At 45.9% G+C, this 14,246-nt stretch overlaps 1 protein-coding gene across 1 annotated transcript in view; it reads left to right on the top strand.

The window, feature by feature from the left end:
- MYO7B (myosin VIIB) overlaps positions 1–14,246 on the top strand; it is a 1,196,498-nt gene that overhangs the window by 462,699 nt on the left and 719,553 nt on the right. Inside the window, exon 21 of the mRNA XM_078666047.1 lies at positions 4,736–4,954. Coding sequence (XP_078522173.1) covers positions 4,736–4,954 — 219 coding nt within the window. The remainder of the gene's footprint in view (positions 1–4,735; positions 4,955–14,246) is intronic.

Genomic DNA, 14,246 nt, shown 5'->3' on the forward strand with positions numbered 1-14,246 from the left:
GCACCGCCCGGGTGGGCTTCGGACTCAGTCTCAGGAGGTCGATTAGGCAGGGAATCCAGCCAGCCATTCACAGCATCTGGCCGATCAAAAAAGAAAGTTCGATCATTATACTCCACCCGCAGCCTGGTCGGAAAGTGCATTGCGTAACGCATCCCCAAGTCCCTAAGACGTTTCTTGGCACCACGAAATCCCATACGCTGCTTCTGGACCTGTTGGGAAAAGTCCGGATAAAAGTTCACCGTGGCATTTTCAAAGGCCACCGGGCCCTTCACCCGCGAGGCCTGCAGGATAGCGTCCCGATCTCGATAGTGGAAAAGCTTTGCAACAATAGGTCTCGGCGGGGCGCCTGGCTTGCCCTGGCCCCCCGGAACACGATGTGCGCGCTCCACTGTGAAAAATTTACTAAGGCCAGACGGAGAAAGGTGGTTCTGGATGAGGTCTTCAACCAGGAGATCAACCGAGTGGGGTTCTGGATTCTCCGGTACACCAACCACGCGAACATTACAGCGACGTGCCCTGTTCTCAAAATCCTCCAAGCGCCGGGTCATGAAATCGTTCACCCTACGGAGATTGCCAATCTCCGTCTGAATATCAGAGACGTCCGTCGTGAGGCTGGATGATTTGATATCCAACGACTTCACCTTTTCGTTCGTCTTGGAGAGATCGGCTCGAATCAAATTCACCTCAATTGCCACAGTGTCAAGTTTGTGGGCCAAGGTTTCGTACTGTTGGCCTATGGATTCCCTCATGCCAGAAATGGCGCCCATGATGTCCTGCAAGGAGGGCTCCGTCGACGCATCCACTACTTGGTCAGACGCAAGAGGACCGGGCAGGGCAGCTCCGGGGGACCCCTTAGAGTGGGTATAACGATCCATAACATTAGATTGAACCGGACCCCCGCGCATAGGTGTCTTCGTCTTGCGCGTCTCTCGGTCCCCTCTGCCCGCCATTTTGAAGATGCGTCACAAGTAATGTCACCAGGGTCGACGGACCGGGCACCAGAAATGGAGGCCCCGGGACCAAAGGATTACAAGAGGGGTATCACCAGGATAGAGGCAGCCCACTCCAGGAACAGTGCAGCCAAGGGCCAGACTACCTACGTGTGTCCCGGTCGCAGCTCTGGCCCGACCCTCTCACCAATGTCCCAGTCTGAGGCAGAAACGAAACCGAAACTTAAGAGGGGGACTCACAAGACCAATCCCCCTGCCGTTGTTGTTCAACTCCAAGACGGCCACCGAACCTCACCCAGTCCCGGGCGCACTTCGAGGGCGGAGCCCAAAAGTTCAATTGAACATAATTCAGGCACCCGATGTCCAAATCAATTTATGAAAGGTCCAGGTAGATCAGCCCAACGTCCTCTATATGAATCCTCGCAAAAAATCAGGATTAAAGCAGGATATTAAGCCGGGAGCGGCGGGGGTCCGGGGAGCGCTGTGCTCACGCGGCCATCTCGGATGCCCGCCAAGCTCCTCCTCCCCTCTGGGGAGACTTGTGTCCTTGGTCCGGAGATCTTTCTCTCCGCCGAGGAGACCTTCCTCTGGACTGGAATCTTTTTTCTTTGGGAGTGGATTGTTTATTTCCATCCCAGCTCTTTTTTGGAGTGTTTAGATTATTTTTAATAAATATTTTTTCAGGATTTTCAGTTAGTTGGGGTTTTACTGGTTTCCCACCCAAACTATCTCTTCCTAGTTCTTCATAGGATTTTTCTATGATTCAGGCAAGTTCAAATGGTTGTTCTGCTATATCTGTTTCTTTCAATTTCTGGCGGATCCCCACAGATGCTGCTTCCCCTTTTATGTTGGCTAATAATAAAGCTGAGACCTGCTTGAAGTCTTTCAGTAATTTCATACCCAGAGTTAAAGCAGGTTCTGGACCGTATTCGTTTTGAATCTGTCTTAACACATCTGGTATTACCGCCATGGACGGAACACCATGTGTTTTTGTGTAAATGGAAGCAAAGACTGTGCCCCAAGTGTCACAGTCCTCCACATGTGGTGCGATCCCCATTGGAAGGCAGATAGTCAGAATTCTGTGTTTCTCAGTAGGGGTAGTATCCGGAAATACTGCCTCTATTTGAGTGATTTTTTGTGCTAACCAGAATGGAATTTGTTCCCGTTTTTTGGGTACTTTACCCAGACATGATTGTATGTTCTGTGGTGTTATTTTATTTGTATTCCCCTAATGAGGGGTCAGCTGTGGAATGTTAATAGCTGGTTGGACTGTTGAAGTCCGCATTACATATTGGACTAATTGTCTATGAATTTTAATCAGTTGTTTTAGCTGTGCTAAAAGTTCTGGTATTGACATTTTTTCAATGTCTGGATGAGGTGTGTAGCTGGCTAGAACCGGCCACGTTGCTCCTGGTCTACCTAGTGGACCGAGCATGGTGATGTGATTATTATGTTTTAGGGCGCCTTTAAACCAGAGCAGGTGCTCTTGGTATTTTAATGGGATTTCCACCTCCTCGAAAGGAGTGTACTCATCCGGAGGTTCCTCTATTTTGTAATAGTGGAATTCATGTGTGACAGCGTTTGCTGCTGGAAAGTTTATCCATGAATACAATACCTCTGTCTGCCGATATTCATGTGCCTCAATTACGAATATGACTATACCACCTCTCGGTGTCAGTCCATTTTCTATAAGTTTAATAGTTATAGTTTTTCTTATGTTGACCGGAATGAGTATTGCATCCGGGTCGGTCTGCAGGAGACTTGTGTCATCCGCTTGGAGTTGAGCTGCTATTCTAGCTGTCTCCCTTTTTTCTTCACTTTCCCCCATTTTACTGGCAGAAAGGTTTTTATTTGCAGATCAAGTTTCAAGGAAACAAAGATTAGGTGCACAATATTTTGGAACACTGTATCCTTCAACGTTGAATAAACCAAAAACTATACATAGAAATCTCTTCCTACTAATTTCCGGCGGATTTTTAACCTTTTACCCACTCCAGACGTCTTTTGGAGTATTTACGGGAAAAAGGGTCTGTGTGAAAAAGCACGACTGAGTTACTCTAACGTCTTGCGTTAGATTTATCGCCTTACCAAACGTTGGGCGCCATGTAGTGTAGTTCCTATAGTCCCAATAGGCTCTGCGCATTGGAATAATATATTCAGCAGTGTAAACGTAGGACTGAGGTTAACTAGGTCTCTACTGACTATATTAGACTTAAGTTTTTGTCAGCTAGCTCAGAGGTCACTAGAAACTTTCTCGAATAAGCGAGGAGGAGTTTAACCTCCCTGGATAGACAAGAAGGGATTAGCTTCTGACAACCATAAAACATGACAACTTTGCTCTCCCTGATTAAGAGTATATCTCTAGAGTCGTGTGAAAACAAAAGACAGCTATTTCACTCAGTCGAAGGTGCGTACTTAGTTTCACCAGATTGCAGAGAAAAGAGAGACGGGCGTTTTCAATAAAAGATATTATTTATTGAGCAGTCTTCTTCCTCATGCAAGAGAAATGAATTGCTACAATTGCAATACTTATAGTAAAGTAAAGTGCGTACAGTAAAAGCAGGATTATAAAATAATACTGTAAAAGCATTGATATCGTTTCTTAGCCATATGATACTTTAAAATAGATAAAATAGATACATACATATATACATTGACTAATCGTACTCAACTGGTGCTTCTAACTACGCCTACCCCGGTGTACCTGACCTAAGCCTAATACGTGGGAAGGAGTAAGTAAGTAGCAGTTTAAGTTAAGTTTGTTTTGCAAAGAATCTGACTCAACAATTCTCTGTAAGGGTTTAGTCAGCTCAGTACCTGGGTAATAGAAAGCAGGAGGTCTGGTATCTCTCTCTCAGGACTCGATATCCCAGCAACCCGCATAGGCTGGAAACGCCGGAGCTGGATTTTCTCGGCAGGAGAAAAGACAGCGTCTTTCTCAGCACGTCAAAAGGGAGGGGCAGCGTCCGTGGGCTCTCGCATCAGCTGGGCTCTTCGGAAGTAGATAGCTGCTCTGCTCCAGGATTACCACCGTGTGTTTGCTTAAGGCAGTGTTGGTATATTTATACCTGAAAGGTGCCTAGGTTTGACGTAAGGTTGGACATAAGACGTCAATAAAGATGTCACTAAGAACTGGCCGTTCTTACAGTGCTTTACAGGAGTTCTCGGACGAAATCAAAACAAAGGCAATGGGGATTTCCCAGGTTGCTGGAGGTTTGGTTTGTTTAGAGAACTCGGTGTGCTTTCTAGGGGGCTGGAGGAGTAGGCTTGCTTAATGTGACAGCATGTGCTATGACTGAAATATGGGTATGATTATTATGCCGTTGTATGGATATTATTGATTATAGCCGGACAAGGGCATAAAATAGGAATATTGATTCAGGTTCCTAGATAAACACACTACACTCAGACTGCTAAAACGTGAGTCCTGAGAGAGAAGTGCACCAGGGGCTGGCACTGGCAGACACATTCTCATGATATTTAGCTTTATAATTCCCCGTCTGTTTTGTTATTATAGGCTAATAGGTATAGGCCCGAAAGGCAGCATATCAGAGACTGCTGTACTCTATACATGATATTTGATACTAGAGTGCTCCAAGCACTCTTTGACATGACAGAGACCTACCAGAGTGAGAAGCGATGTGAACTTTTTAAGCTGCATTTACTGGGGATCCATTTTATTGCTCCTTTCTCTTTTCATGTAATCTTTTTTAGTAATCTTTGCATTCCTTTTCTGTGTGCAAATATCACAACTCCCTTTCCTTTGCTGTTTGATTTTATTGCAGATCAGACGTGGTTTTGAGCGCCTGCAGGCCCTGGTGCGAAGCCGTCCCATGGCAACGCAGTATGAGAGCACCCGAGCCCGCGTCATCCAGTTCCAGTCCCTGTGCCGAGGGTACTTGGCTCGCCAGAGGGTGGCGCAGCAGAGGAAAGCCATCTGTGTCCTCCAGGCCTATGCCAGGGGCATGCTTGCTCGAAAGAGGTTCAGGAAGATGATGAGAAACGTACGTTTGATCTGTTCAGTATGCCTTCCTCGTGCCGTGTGTCAATAAGTATAGTGCGTGTTGAAAAACAGAGGTGCTAATGAGAATTATTCATTCCTTAAAGAACACAGGAAAAAATATACAGGGATGGATGAAACTGTCATCCCGCGTACCATTTGGATGTTATTTACAGTTTTGTGGACTTGATGTAACCATGGTGTCCCAACACGTACGCTTTCCCCTTACTCCTGGTTCTACCCCTCACAGACTCTACTTCATTGTCAAAGTGTGTGAGATGGCCAATGTTTACTCATAAGTCACTAAAAAGTCACAGTGTAGGCGCAAGCTGGGTAAATCCTGAAGTCCCAGTGTGGGCGTAAGACTCTGCTGAGGCCTCAGTGATTGTAGGGGAGATGCTAAGATTTAGGTAGGGGGGTGCAGTTATTAATTATACTCTAATTTCAAATTTGCACAGATGTTTCTTTTTGCTATAAACCTACCAGGGAGTCTGTGCTTGTTACAAGCGAACCTCATATTGCATACCAAAACTGTCTCGAAAGTGGTTCAAAAAACCTTACACCCAAATTATGTCTTTTACTGTGATTTCTGGTTCCACATCCTGTTACTGGATCTGTGAGGTTCCCGGGGTTTAAATTATGCTCTTTGTCCACCATTTGAAAATTTTACACTTAGCTTGTAGTTGGCCGGTTAGATTTTTCAAGTGCATGGCTGTGGCAGCGGTATCCGAGGACACAATATGTTTTCTGTGTTTCAATTGCTGGATGGCTTACTTGTGAGATAAGACACATCCTGAGTATCCATTCAGAAAAAAACACTCTTGCAAACAGCTTCCTTCTTCCTTCGGCACGCCTCTCACTTATTTATGCAGGGACACATCCTACTACTATGTTTTTACCACGCAGTGCCTTTACCATGCAGCCTGTATCAGGCATGCCTTTAGGGGTATAGTGGTACGGGTATTTTGAGGGACTAAGGGTAGATAAGGGTATTGGGTCGCAAGAGTATTTTCAGGGTTTAGGGGTGGGTAGGGGCCTACGGTAGTAAGGGACTTTTTAGTGTTTATGAGAGAGTAGGAGTATAGGTGTGGGTAAAGGTATTGCAGGGATTCTTCTCCTACACAGAACTGTGCATAGAGACTTAGGACCTCAGTGAATTAGGGTGTTCCAAAACCCACCTTAGTACCCAAACCCCCTACCAGACTAGCAATCAGTGACTCATTGGTTCTTTGTCCCATAGCAAAAAACACCAATGATTAGTCAACCCAGAACATGCAACTTAGGTTACCTCAGGTAAGGTGGATAACAAGAGCACTCTTCCGTTACAGTCTTACACCAGTCCAAAACAAGGAGTAAATAGAGACACGTGCAAGTTTGAAAGGTTTATTTCTAACGCCGTGATCTCATGCGCAGTACCTTAGATAATACAAGCAAACATATTATCAGAAACAAGGTTCTCAGCATTGTTACTATTCTAAAATACAAAAAGAGAAAGCATCTTATAATGCTAACGGGAAACAGGTTTAAAATATACCTAGATTTCACCCTCCCTAGATTTCACCCTCCGTAGTTAGTGAGTTAGTTTATAACTAAAGAAGGTCTTATAGGATTACATGGGCGGCCCCATACCTCTGATACTCAGCATTAGTGGATCACATCGAGTTCTGCACAAACTGTCAGGATACGAATGTTCTCCAAGAGTGTCTGATCATGCCCGCACAGTGCATTAATACACGTGCCAGTATCAGAGGTGGCCACAGCTGCATATGTGTTATGGCTAGAACGTGCGCTGATCATTATGAATAACAGACACAGTGTCCACGATAACCTTGACAGCCCAGGCTCTCACTGTACAGACTAAACTAGCGAGGCAGTCTAGAAATGTAGCATAACAAGTTATTCTCATGTGAAGCAAAATACTTAGCCTTCTCTAAACAATATCGCAAGTGTGTGTCGTGTGTAAAGCAGAGCAGGAAAGCAAATATGTTGTTTAAGCTTCTAATAAACCCATGCTAACTTAACACTGTGTGAAGGCAAGGCTCGTCCTCACTACATAGGTATACAGTGGTAAGGGTATTTTTAGGGTTTGGGGTGGCTAGGAGTATAGGGTGGTAAGTATATTTTTGGGGTTTAGGGGTGCGCAGGGGCATACGGTAGCAATGGTATTTTTGGGGGTTTATCGGTAGGTAAGGTCATAGGCTGGTAAGAACATTTATAGGGTTTAGGGGTGGGCAGGATTATAGGATGTTATGGGTATTTTTAGGGATTAGGGGTGGGCCAGGGTATTAGGTTGCCAGGGTGTTTTAAGGTGGATAGGGGTATAGGGCGATAAGAGTATTTTAGGGTTTAGGAGTTGGCAGTGGCATAAGGTAGTAAGAGATTTATTAGGGTTTGGGGTGGGTACGGTTATAGGGTGGTAAGGTTATTGGGTTACAATGGTGTTTTTAGCGTTTTGGGTCAGTAGGAGTAAAGGATGGTAAGGGTATTTTAAGGATTTAGGGGTGGGTAGGGGCATATATATATATGGCGAGAGAGCAAGAGAGAGAGAGTGAGTGTAAAGGCAAATCCTTGGGGAAGGCATGCTTTGTAAAAATAAATGTGGTAAAAGCATGCGTGGTAAAGACATTCTTTGTAAGGCTGTACAACAATTTCTGAAGAATCTCTATGGGAGCTGAAAATACCATTATTTATATGCCTTTGGTAGATACTTTGTCTGTTCATCAAGAATTATCCTGTGAGAGTGAAGACAGCCCTGTCCATGGTGGACAGTGTTGCGTCTTGCACCTTTTTCATCCTTCGCACCAGGTTATTGTGAGACCCTTGCAAGACTGCTTCAACCCTGGGTGTTAGGCAATAAGGAACCAGGAGAGTGAAGTAGGTATTACTCAAACCAGCCAGTAAAATGATGGCACAAAAGAACGAATACAATGAAGGGAGTCTAGTGCAGGAATTGAGAGAATTTGGCATAGTTGATGTACTGTACTAACAGTGATGGTCCAAGCATTTTGGCCGCTGATTGAAAAGATATTGCATAGAAATAGGTTGAAGGTCAGAGTAACCCTCCTTGCTCTGAAATCAGCAGACATGTATAGGATAGGATAGGATATGAGTTTATAAAGCTCTCACATCCCGTGGCGACTTGGCGCTAGTGTACGTGGAAGTGGTGCAGCCTAGATTACAGAGACTATATTGAAGCAAACAGCCAGGTCTTCAGGTGTCTCCTAAAGGATTGTCTGTTGGACTGAAATCGTATGACTGTTGGCATTTTATTCCCCAACTTTGCTGCACAATTAGAAAAAGTTCTTCCACCCGATCTCACTCTCCGAGTCCTATCAATGTGAAGAAGGTCTACTTATTGGATCCTAGAGCACAACCTGGGGTATAGGACGTGAACATTTTTTGGATGTCTTTAGCTCCTCCCCCGTAAAGTGCTTTGTGGACCAGGCACAATGCCTTGAATTCCACACTTTGCAGGAAGCCAGTGAAGAGCTGTAATTCCAGCAGAGGTTAGTTGACCTCTAGGTATATTCAGAAGCAGCCTCACAGCAGCATTCTGCAGTGACTGCAGCCTACTCATCTGGGTTTTGTTAATACCCAACAACAAGCCGTTGCAATAAACAAGCTTAGATAGTAGGAGAGCCACCACCACTGTCTTATGTAATTCCTGCACAATGAAAGGAAAAATCTTTCTCAAGGTTTTTATTAGGAAGAAACAGGAAGAGGTAAGACTGTTTACATGAGCGGAGAAGTTTAGCTGGCTGTCAAAAATAACTCCAAGGTTTCTGACCTTGGGTACTGGGCTGGGGCATTCTCCTGCTATCACTGGCCATCGTCTTCAGGCTGTTTAGCTATCGAGATTATAAATTGGGAATCATCTGCGTAAGACACCAGGGCAAAACCATGCTTCCTAAAAAGTCTAGAGGAAAATGTAGGATTGTGCCCTCACGATTAGTCAACAGTGGCCCAGTATAAAATTCAAACGTTCTTGAAAGTTTTACATGCGTGGGTTTTATTTCATGTTACATCTGTGGAGAAAGATCAGCCAACACGTGTTTGGCCCTAGAGGCCTATTAGGCCATGGGCTTTTTCAAGGCAAAATCAGGTGTTGAGTCAGATGGAAATCATGATTCTATTGAAGGCCGGTGTTTAAATATCTGCGGTCCTGGAACAAAGATATTTAAACACCGGTTTTCAATAGAATCATGATTTCCATCTGTCTCAACTCCTGATTTTGCCTTGAAAAAGCCCACGGCTTAATAGGCCTCTGGGGCGAAACACGTGTCGGCTGTTCTTTCTCCTCAGATGTAACATGAAATAATACCCACGCACGTAAAACTTTCAAGAACGTTTGAATTTTCTTCTGGACCACTGTTGACTAATCGTGAGTGCACAATCCTCCATTTTCCTCTATACTTACCCATACGATGGCTCTTGGGTGAAGCCTCTCGCAAGGAATGTGCCACAACATAATTGGGCCATGACAATTGTAGCACCTAAACCCAGAAACTCCCACCCAAACAACTACCTATTCCTAAAAAGTCTGGCCAGGGGAATAACATGGATGTTGAACATCGTTGGTGATAGAGCTGATCCCTGTGGAACCCCACAGGACAGATGGAAACTATCTGACTGCATGCCCTCCCAATACAGGCTCTGCTCCCTCCCCTCCAAGAACGATGAGAGGAGGGACAAAGCTGAGCCCTTGATCCCTACCTCCTGCTTCCGCTGCACTATCACCGTGTGGTTCACGGTGTCAAAAGCTGCTGGCAGGTCTAATAGTACGAGAACTGACTTGCCCCCCCTATCCACTATTCCTCGGATCTCCTAAGCCGCTACAATCAATACAGATTCTGTGGAGTGGTATGATCGAAAACCATGCTGAGTTGAATCCAGCAGATTGTTGGTGTCCAGGTAATCAGTCAGTGCCTTGTTTACCGACTTCTCCCAAATTTTAGCTGCTATATGCAGACCGGCTATCGGGCGATGATTCTTGGGCTCCATGTGGACCTAAGGTGTTTTTTTTAAAGATTGGCTTAATCGTAGCTTTCTTCCAGCAAACTGGGTAGCTACCTGACTCCAGCACTTGATTGATTATAAGGGTCAGTTCTTTTCCAATTCTCCTTGCTGCCAGATGCATGATCATGGGAGGACAAGGGTCTTTGGGCGAGCCCGATTTTATAGAAAGGAGAAGTTTACATACCTCCTCATTTGTGATTGCTGGGAAGCTTACTAACCTTCGAGCATGTTGTACCTGACATCGCCAGTGATTGATCTGGTTTATCTGAGCCCATTTAGGTATTCAGGAGTTCATCATAGATTACTTGGACCGTATTCTGGAAGTATGTGGCCAGTTTATTGCACATACCTTGATCTGGCTGGAACGTGTTGGCCTGCTGAGATTTAGAGAGCAGAGTAACCGTTTTAAAAAGTTCCATAGAGAAATTACCAGCTTCCTCAATCTTGGTGGTATAGAATTGTCTTTTTGCGGCAATAGTTGCCTCTTTATACTGTTGGAGAGCAGGATTATAGATTATTTTCTTACCTTTACAATAATCTTGTCTCCACAGACGCTCCGCTTTCCAGCAGTTTACTTTTAAGCCTTTCAGTTCCGAACAATACCAGGATGGCGAAGACTTTAGTCCCTTGACTGTCACCCATTTTTCAGGCGCCATACAGTCAGCTGCTGTCAGAAGCCATTCATTGAACCTAGGTGCTGCCTCATTATTGTCCTGAACCAGCAAGAGGGGCAGTTGGCCAAGGGCTATTTCTAAATCCTCAGCTTGAACTTTGTTCCAGTGTCTGGTCTTTACCTTCACTGCCTTCGTTTGAGTTTGGTACGTTGGCAGCATGACCCTGATGTTAAAATAGACCTCTTTATGGTCTGACCATGGGAGGGCTATCACTCTGCACAGACTAGTATCTGCATTATTAGAAAAGATGCCATCCAAAATGTGGCCTGCGTGATGGGTGGGTTCCATGACTAGCTGGCTAAAGCCAAAGGCTGCCAGATTGTCTCATAGTCTACCTGTGTCTAAATCATTAATGAATTCCAGGTGATAATTAAAATCACCAAGAAATATAAAAGGGTGGGAGTCTATATAAAACTCCGGATGCGTCAATAGTTCCTGTGAAAAAGGTGGCCCTAGGCCGAGGCGGGCGGTAAATCAGAAGTCCCTGGAAGTTAAAAAGGTTATTTAAACTAATGGTGAAGTACAGCGCTTCCGCTGGTAACTCCAGGATGGCTTCTACTCGCAGCTTTAGATGATCCCTGTAAATTATCACTATGCCCCCTCCTCTACCTTCCTCCCTGTCCTGTGAGGTGACTGCATAGCCCTTCGGTAGCACTATATTCCAATCTGGACAAGAGGCATTATCTGTCCAAGTCTCCGTTAGAAAAATTATATTGGGTGTTGTGCTTTGAATCAGGTCATCAATCTGATATTTGTGTATCCCTATGTATCGTACATTCAAAAACACGCATTGTATATGCTGTTCCTGAGCTAGCTTAGGGCCTCTAAGTAGGTCTTGCCCAGGGGGTTTCTAGGTGTATCTCCCACATCTCTGTCCCGCAGAGCTTCCGGCATTCCAGCATTCAGAATTCTCCAGTATTAGGGTGTCTTTCATAGATTCACATGCCTGAATCATTCCCCGTCGTCGGAGTGGGAGTCCCACGGTATATAAAAAAGCAATAATATGCTATAATAACATTGGAAAAACCAGTAATTCCCAACCAGGAAGTAAAGTAGCCCAAGCTACAGTAGAAAAAACTTTCACACTCATGACTATCCTAGTCATTTTGTATAGTCCAAACTACAGCCAATCAGGCGACAGCACCCACCAGAATGTTCTCCCCAGAGGCTCAGGCTCTCAGATTTTCTACCGCACGTCGTGTGAAGGGAGTCTCCCTGAGCTCTGCTCAGTTTTTCTTAAATTTTCATAGTTTTTCTTCAATTTTTTCTTCAATATATCACAGTTTTGTAATGTCTTCTTACATGAAGTCTACCTTCAGGCCCTGCGTGACTTGTGGAAAGCTGAGACTTTTTCCTGTGAACCCTCATGAAGAGTATATGGACCAGCACTCTGCCTGTCTCTGACATGGTAGGAGGAGAAGGGGTTGTTCTTGTGCTTAGACTATACCCCCCTTCTGATGTGGGAGGATTTTTTTGTTTGTCCTGCATGTTAAGATGTTAAGAGATGCTTCTCCTCTACTTCACCAGCTGAAGTAACATCACAATTAAGGGGTCTCTGGCCTTCTTTGAGTCTGTGCCTCCCACATCTACGCCCACGAGATTTACTCTCAGGCGTCTAGACTCACTCTGCGCACTTTTCTACGTAAAAATGTGCCAGCTTGTCGACGATACGGTCGATTTACTCTCAGAGGACAATCTCTGCAGTCACTGGTGCTCTGCAATGACACCGCCTCCAGGCTTTCGTCGATGACAGTGAGGACAGTGCCCTCTTGTTGACTGCAGGCTCGTCGACCACTGGGAGTTTTGTCGATGTAAATGTCTTTGACAGTGGGCCTCGTCGACGGTAGGCTCGTCGACGGTAGGCTCGTCGACGGTAGGCTCGTCGACGGTAGGCTCATCGACGGTAGGCTCATCGACGGTAGGCTCATCGACGGTAGGCTCATCGACGGTGAGCTCTGTAGACGGTAGGCTCGTCCATAGACGGTGACCGCCATAGACAGTGAGCTCCATAGACGGTGAGCTCCGTAGACGGTGAGCTCCGTAGACAGTGAGCTCCGTAGACAGTGAGCTCCGTAGACAGTGAGCTCCGTAGACGGTGAGCTCCGTAGACGGTGAGCTCCGTAGACGGTGAGCTCCATAGACGGTGAGCTCCGTAGACGGTGAGAGCTCCGTAGACGGTGAGCGCTCCGTAGACGGTGAGCGCTCCGTAGACGGTGAGCGCTCCGTAGACGGTGAGAGCTCCGTAGACGGTGAGAGCTCCGTAGACGGTGAGAGCTCCGTAGACGGTGAGAGCTCCGTAGACGGTGAGAGCTCCGTAGACGGTGAGCTCCATAGACGGTGAGCTCCGTAGACGGTGGGCTCCGTAGACGGTGGGCTCCGTAGACGGTGAGCTCCGTAGACGGTGAGCTCCGTAGACGGTGAGCTCCGTAGACGGTGAGCTCTGTAGACGGTGAGCTCTGTAGACGGTGAGCTCTGTAGACGGTGAGCTCTGTAGACGGTGAGCTCTGTAGACGGTGAGCTTCGTCAATATTCAGCTTCGACGCCAGTTGACTTCGTTAACGGATGACCCTGTCAACTGTTGGATTCGTCGACGTTTGAGCCCGTTGATAGTTGGTTTCACACACTATTGACTTTTATGCACAGTGCTTTTGTAGACAATTTATTTAGTCGACGGCAGCTTTCTGCTACATCCACGTGATGGCGTGATGGCCTTTTACTTCCGCCATTATTCTTCTTGGAGAATATTGGAGGTTTTCCCCTCCTTATGAAGAGAGCTGCGAATCGGTTTTCCCCTTTCCCCTCGTCCTGGGGAAACCACAGAAGCAAGTTCATTCACTTCCTATCATAGACTTTATTAGGAAGAAGGTGTTAAAGTCATGCATGGGCCAGACACTGTGCCAGTGTTTTTTCCACGCCTTGACAAGACGTGTGAAGCTCGCCACTATTCACCTGCTTTTCTAGTCTCTCAGCCTACCCTGACTCAGTCATTACTCAGGCGGCTCAGCGATTATCTTGCAAGCCAGTGGGCAGGTATGCCGCCAGATGTGCTCTGACATGTTGGCGCTAGTAGAACGTATTCCAGAATCCTCCAAGCCTCACACTTTGAAGATCCTGCAGGAGGGGGAGAGAGAGAGTAGTGCATCAGAAATAATACACTGTGCAGCGTACATTGCATGTACAGGTTTTCAACAGCTCGCAAGAGGGGCAGTCTGGCGAAGACATTTTTGCTTCAATGCTACGTCTTTCGCAAGGAGGTTCCAACTTCAATACTTCACTTGCCTTTTGATTGAGGATCCCTTCTGGCCAGCACACAGATACTGCCCACACCCTCTGGATATAGAGCAGCCTTTTCGTGGTGCCGAGCACGTAGATCCACGTCCTTTTTTCAAGGGAGTTCCATCCAGTATTGGCTCCTACAATCATAACCAACTGCGTTACTCAAATCAAACACAGTCATATGGGCAAAGTACCAACAGTTCCTACAATTCATCGTACGGCCGAGGCAACTCTTCTAAGAAACAATGGATTACCTTGAACCCACCTTTATTCCCTCCAAAAACGTCGGAGGTCTAATATCTCACTTTTATTCCAATTGGTCAAAGGTGA

This window comes from Lissotriton helveticus, chromosome 11, assembly GCF_964261635.1.
Source record: "Lissotriton helveticus chromosome 11, aLisHel1.1, whole genome shotgun sequence".
Lineage (NCBI taxonomy): Eukaryota > Metazoa > Chordata > Amphibia > Caudata > Salamandridae > Lissotriton > Lissotriton helveticus.